This window comes from Danio rerio, chromosome 17 (genome assembly GCF_052040795.2).
Source record: "Danio rerio strain M-AB ecotype USA chromosome 17, GRCz13ab, whole genome shotgun sequence".
Classification (NCBI taxonomy): Eukaryota; Metazoa; Chordata; class Actinopteri; order Cypriniformes; family Danionidae; genus Danio; species Danio rerio.
Genome location: NC_141037.1, coordinates 12,365,342 through 12,372,500, shown reverse-complemented (window position 1 = coordinate 12,372,500; position 7,159 = coordinate 12,365,342). Strand labels below are relative to the sequence as shown.

Sequence of the window (7,159 nt, the reverse complement as noted above, 5' to 3'; positions counted from 1 at the left end):
AATCAAATTATCAATCAATATGCTGATTAACATGGTGCTCAAGTAATGTTTGTTATAATCAATGTTTAACATTAATCCCCTCTATTGTTAAACACTGATTATGACAAACATCACTTGAGCACCATGTTAATAATTTGATTCCATTTTTTGCACTTATTTGATGAATAGAAAGGCCTAAAATAAAGAATGAAATGCAATCTTTATTATAAATGTCATTAACTGTCGCTTTTGATCATTTTAATGGATAATTTCTGAACAATAAAGCAAATAAAAATTAAGAATAATAATAATTGAACACTAGCGTAGATCTGCAGTGCAGATCTGCAGCCTCATTGATGTGATCCAAGTCCTACGGAGAGATGATACCAACCATAGTGGACTTCTAGAGGTCTCCATAATCCTGGACCAGGCCGTATTCTGAGCTGATGCTGTGGAGAACATGAGACTGATTCATGAAAGATCTCAGTGACAGATGGCACTCAGTGGCAGATCTCTGCTTTGATCCCGTGGGCCAGCCTGTACACCCACCAGTGACCTACTCATACCTGCAGATTCTCCACAATGGACATCCAGTGCTTACCAGCCCTTTGGAACCTAGACTGTAGCTCTGCACAAGACATTTGGCCAGAGGAGAAATGGTTGTGCCCAACTGAGCCTGGTTTCTCTCAAGGATTTTTTTCCCCTCACTTTTGTCAATTGGTGAAGTTTGTTCCCTGCCACTGGCTTACAGCGTTTGGATTTTCAGCAGCAAAAATTAAACCACACTGAACTAAACTAAACGGAACTCTGAAAACTGGACTGACACAGTTTTCATTTTACTAGAACTACTATGTTAAGCTGCTTTGACAATCTAATTTGCAAAAGCGCTATAGAAATAAAGATGAATTGAATTTTCATTTCATTCACAACACACCATCAATCCATTCAACATATTATAGCTCGGCTTTTCAGCAATTTAACTCATGAGGAGATTTTTGTTTATGCTCTTCTTTGCAAACGCTAAATATAATGCGCAGCTCAAGGTAAATTTGTCTCTAAAAAGCTGCTGAAATTGACCCTGAACCTCCACCATATAAACCATTATAATGACTAGCCATGCCTGAAGCAACACAACAAGGTCTACCATCAAGAAAAATAGCTTGGAGTTTGTAGATGAATAGTTTTTTTCTTTTTCTTTCTGTTGTGTCTTTGAAAGTGCTGATGGTCTGTCATGTGTCTTGTCCCGTAGAGATGTCCGTGAAGAGCTGAGGATAAAGAAGACAGTTGATGCCTGGATCAATACACTCAGCAAGGAGATTCAGGTGAGCTCAACTCAAGGGTTTAGCCTCTTTTTCTGCCTTCACATACAATCTGTTGTTCCTGCGCAATCTGTCACGGTTCTCTGTTCTCTGAAATGCTGTCTTAAAAGGGAATTATTTGAATAAACATTAGTGCTTTTTTGTGCTTGGAATTGAGCAAAGGTCTGCTATTATGCTGTCCAAGTGGTCAGGCTTATGCTTATTTACCTGGCGGACAATAAAACAGTTGCAAAATCTCGTAAATATGGAAGCTATTATTGTTTTTGGCCTCGGAATAATAATAATAAAACACTTTTGCAACTTTTTATCACACAATTTGCAGCTCTGGGAAAATAGTCAGATTTTTGAGATGAGAACAAGAAGAGTAATAATAGTGAGATTAAAAAGTTGCAGTTGCAGTTAAAATACAAGAAAAACTAAAGCAAAACAATACAGCATTTTGAATTCTATACATTTATTAGGGATGCTCAGATCATGATTTTTACAGCAGATACAGAGTACCGATTCCTCATCATGGTGATCAGCCGATACCAAGTACCGATTCTGATGCTTCAAGCTAATAATGCATTAAGCTCATTTTCACTTAAGGAATGATACTTAAAGGTACAGTAGGTGATCTGCCAAAATGGGTTATCACAAGGGCTTTCAAACTGTGGGGCGCCAGCACCACTAGGGGGCGTGAGACATTGAGGCATGCACTCGAGTCAATTATGATGACGAGTTTTATGTGTTAACTAGAGTGAATCTGATTACATCCAACAATCAGGCACCTGTAAAGTTAATGCGTTTGAAAACATATACAAATAAAAATGGACCCGGTGCTTCTTAAAATGAGTGATGGTGAATAAAAGTCAAACCCATGAACCGTCTGACAAAAAAAGTGGCCTTCTGAATCAAATCAGCAGGATGCCCTTCTGGATCTTTCACTGACTTTGAAGACACTACTGACTACGCTTACATGGACATCAGTAATCTAGTCATTTTCCTTAATAGACAATAATATAATTAGGGTGTTTACGTGAAGTGCTTTCATGTAAGAGTTTCCTGTAGTTTTGGGTGACTTTAACTGCAGTTCGACAGTTTCACGTTCACTCATGGACATTTCATTCATGCCCCCGTGACAAACTGGGGTATTAGACGCAGATAAGGAGTAAGGACTGGTGAAAGAGTGTTATGGAATTTAATACAGCACGCCGAATGGAAAGAAAAGTTGTGTCCTAAAAGGTTGAAAACTGCTGGGTTAGCATTATATCTTTAAAATACAGTCCTCCTACTGCCGTCCAAAGCCACACCTCCTGAAATACAAACGCGTGCGCCTTAAAGATGACAGCAGACAACCCACTAGTTCATGTCATCTGCCAGTTAAACATCTTGATAACACTTTATAATAACTACACACTATAAATCATTTATTAAGCATTAGCAAATAGTGACCTCATTATTTGTTAAGCATTAACTCTACATTAATAAATGTTACTAAGCAGTTTATAACTGCAGCTATATATGCTATATATGCTATATATGCTTATATATATTCTTGACTTTTAAGCACCTATATAATGTGTTTAATGATTGTATTTTCATACTTAGTTAATGATTAATTTTTCATTACTAAATTAAGTATCGAATTATTTACAAACCAGTTGTATTTAAGAGTAGTTGAGGGTTTTTAGGATCATTCAGAATAAGTTAGTAAATGATTAATAAACTATTGAAATCAACATTTATAATTCCTATTATTCAGGCATATATATATACTAATAGTTAATTAGTATGTTAATAAATGCTTTATTAACTCAACTTCATGCAGTTTTGTGACCTTATCTAAAGTGAGGACTATTCATGCTTTAAAAATCTCTTATAAATGACAAATAAAACTAATACTGCAATTCCTGTGTTATATCTAGCACGTTTACAGTTGTGTAGCAAGCAAAAATTGTCATAATGGTTTCACTCTCTCATGCGCATTGTCCTAAAGCGACTACTGTATGCTAGAGCTGCACAATTAATCGTAAAAAGATTGCGATCTCGATTCGCCCCACTAGACGATCTTAATCCAGCATTTCTACGATTCTGTCAATCATATTTTCAAGTTCAGGAGGGGAAAAAAAGGCGACTGCACGAGTCTTTTCATTGTTTCACACACGTCACTCAGTCACATGAACACCTCCAAATGATGTTGAATGAGTCACATACGGTGTTTTTAAGGTATAATTTACCTAAAAATGCCATTTTTGTCTTCATATAATGATGTTTTTGCGGCCGGGAAATCACACGTGACGTGAGCTGGTTGACCGTCAGCTGTTATCACAGAGAGGGCACGCGCGTGCTCTACTTAATGATAGACGCGCGCGTCTACTTTATGCCAAGTTCAGACTGCATGATTTTCAAAGTAATCGTGTCACAGATGTTTTCACACTGCTTGACTATCTGGGCTAGCGTTTCGTCGCTACTTTGTTTACACTGCAAGATTGATCTGTGACAAGGACTTTCACATTGCATGACTTTACTATAGGAAGAATCGCCGACAAGTTCGTCCAAACTACGTCTCACAGCCAAAAACACGTAGTATGTCTTTTGTTATTAACTACATAATGAGAAAGAAGCCTTTAATGGGGTAGAAAATGTCCATATTTGCTCACCTAGGTTTAAAGGGAATTAGCCATTTCTCCTTAACGTTGATAATAAACTAATTTATAATTATAATAAATATATTAATTAAAATTATAATAATTATAATAAACTAATAAAGTCAAACAGACACGGTTGCTCCTGAGTCCTGTCAAACCTGCACTAGTTTTCCTCCATTTCGTGGGTCCAAATAAACCGAAAAAGATCGCTTTTAACTTCTCCCCCAGCCTCCTGCTAGCCTGCAGCAGGTATACACACATGCACACGCAAGTGAATGCTGCTCTCTCATTGGCTGTGGGCGATCGCCAATGTTATTTTCAGTCAAAACTCAATTCACACGGTATGATTTGAATCGCCGACAGCTCCAGATATTTAGCATGCCAAATATCTCGCAGGCATCGGCGACTCATCGGCGATTCTCTCAGATCGCGTCTTTGATAGTTCATACTTTGTGATTGTCACTCACATGCACGAGCAGCGATTTGCCTGTGATTTCAGGCATTTGTCGGCGATTTCTCAAAACCTGTCGGCGAGCCAAAATCGGGGCTAAAATCACGCAGTCTGAACTAGGCATTAGTGAACAGAATCTGCATATGTTGCGAGTAACAGGTAATACAGTTGTAAATAATATTCAGTTTGTGGCACAGAGTGATCGTTTGGGAGCCGCGCGCGAAGTATGAACAAGCACTTAGCAGTCAGAATGACACCGGAAGTGTGCACTTCATTTAAATGATCATATCGCATTTTAGAGTTATGATTTTGACAAGCATGTGATATGTTTTTTCTTTCATAGCGAACACACAGTTGTGCATGAAAATAAATGTTTACAATGTCAGTATAACTACTCTAGCCTATATATTGTTGAATATAATCTGATAATGGCAAATGTCTGATTTTACCAGTAAATAAAATCGTCTAATATGACAGATTACAAGCATATATCTCAAACATAATAATTCAACATCAGAATTATTATAAGTAGAATAGAATTATTTATAGAAACCAGTAAACCTACACATAATATTAATATCGATGTTTTGCCATATGTTTGTTTTTACCATACCTTTATTGTACATCTTCAGAATCGTGAGAAAATCGTGATCTTTATTTTAAACAAAAAAATCGCGATTCTCAGTTTAGCCAGAATCCTGCAGCTCTACTGTATGCTTAGTGTTTGACCAGCAGCAGCGTGCAGGAGTTACACATATCACTAAGCCATTGCATGCTCTTTTAGACCGAATATTCAGAGTAAAGGTAAAAAATATATTGAGCGCGTCACAGGCTGTTCAAAAATGAATCAGTGTGAATATAAAACCAACTTCAGCTCAGTAAGGCAGGCTAGGCGGAATAGTGCTATTTACTGATAAAAATCTACATTTTGGATGCTGTAAAAGGACCTTGAAACTGAAAATAGTCACATTAAGCTTTCAATGTAAGATTTCAGTGACTGAACAACACTTCTGTGCATGTAACCCATTCATTAAACAACACAATCTACATCTGCTTTTCGTGACTAAAATAGTTTTAAAACATAACATGACATAAACATAAAACATGTCTACGAGAAATACTTCAGCCATGGTGTCATCCTTCCTCCAGCATGCAAAAGTAACTCCAATATTGATTCAAGATTTTAACAGGTTTTGATTCAGCATTTGTTTTTACCGCGATTGTGTCTCATGTGCACATGAATGCTACCTATGAAGGCTACTTATCTGAATTATGGAAATTGTCGGCCCGACAATATTTAATTGGATGAACATTTTTTAGTTTTATACCTTACCCAAAATATAAAAATACATAATTAATACAAAATATAAATAAACATAGTTTTCTTTAATCAGTACTATTGGAATGTGAAGAGACTTTCAATCAGCACAACAAAAAATGCTTGTGAACTCAAACAAATTGAGATCGGCCAGATCAACAAGTACAGATCGAGTCATGATTAATGTGATTATCGGCCGATACCGATCTCTGGCCAATAGATCGGAGAATCCCTAAGACCTATAAAAGTTTTTTTTTTTTTGAGATGAGAACAAGATGAGATTAAAAAGTTCCAGTTGAACTTAAAAAATGTTAATTTTGAACAATATAAACTTATAATTATAAATGATTTTAAAGATTAGATGTTTAAAAAAAAAAACACAAGAGCCAGTTTTGAGAATAAAAAGTTCCAGTTGTACTTTAAAACAAAACAAAACAAAAACAAAACATAATTTGATATAATTCTGAAAAAAAAAGGAAATTAAATATCTGAGAAGAAAAAGTTTAGAGATATAAACTCAGTTTTCCAAGATAAAGATAATTATACACAATGCAGCATGTAAATTCAGAAAAAGGTTCAAATTCTGATAAAAATAGGTCACACTGGTGTGATGATGAACTCTGAACTGAAAGCAAAACGGAAATCAAGTGTTGTAGTGCAACAGGATTGTTTTTTTTTTTTGTAAACCAACAATGATTTGTGTGTAAATCATTATTTGAAACAGTCATTCTTTAAATGACTTCAACAGTCATTTAAAACAGTAACAACATGGACAACAGTTTGGTAGAGGGGGAGTCTAAAGCAGGTCGCACACCAGAAGCGCCGCTCGGCGCCGCGACACGGCACGCACAAGACAGTTTAAAGTATCGCACACCAGACGCGCACATTCGAATGATATTTAGCATGAAACTAATCAGATGGCGCTCTGTGGCGCGGCTGAAAAATGAACTGCGTCCTGAGCCGTGGCCGGGCGCCGCCGACAGCCACCGACTTTCAGCGCCGGTGTGTGTATCCTGGTAGAAACCTATGTTTAGAATTCTAAAATGCCGTGCGGCGCTTCTGGTGTGCGACCTGCTTAAGGGTTAAATTGACCTTTTAAAAGTATTTTCTATAATATATTATTAATAAATAATAAATTAGTTTGGCTGGAATTAAAGCAATTTATTATTTTTTTTACACCAATTTTTTTGCTTAATATTATAACACTGTGTTCTAACAACACACGATGCAACAAGATTCCAGAAACAGTAGTATGGCAATAATGTCAGGTAAAATGGTGTTCAAACCCACATTACTAGCATTTAACACTAAATAAAGCACATAATCAGTATCTGAGGTGATCATTGTCACAGTAGTTTATGCTGTTGTTCTGTTGCGACAGGAAGGAAATAGAAACTGCTTCTAAAATAGACATTTTGCATGTTGCCGTCGCAGATGGTTAAGACAAAAACTCCTTTTAACA

General features: G+C 36.5%; 1 protein-coding gene and 1 long non-coding RNA gene across 4 annotated transcripts in view; one reads left to right on the top strand and one right to left on the bottom strand.

Annotated features, from left to right (window-relative positions):
• Positions 1–7,159, top strand: part of si:ch211-185a18.2 — a 297,371-nt gene that overhangs the window by 134,177 nt on the left and 156,035 nt on the right. For all 3 annotated transcript variants that reach the window (NM_001441598.1, NM_001441597.1, NM_001258228.2), the window contains one exon: positions 1,229–1,301. In NM_001441598.1, coding sequence (NP_001428527.1) covers positions 1,229–1,301 — 73 coding nt within the window. The remainder of the gene's footprint in view (positions 1–1,228; positions 1,302–7,159) is intronic.
• On the bottom strand, positions 1,183–6,163 carry LOC147833024 (uncharacterized). The gene is made up of 3 exons (XR_015513063.1): positions 4,497–6,163; positions 3,183–3,653; positions 1,183–2,689 (listed from the first exon to the last, which is right to left on the bottom strand). It is a non-coding gene; the product is annotated as an uncharacterized LOC147833024 (long non-coding RNA).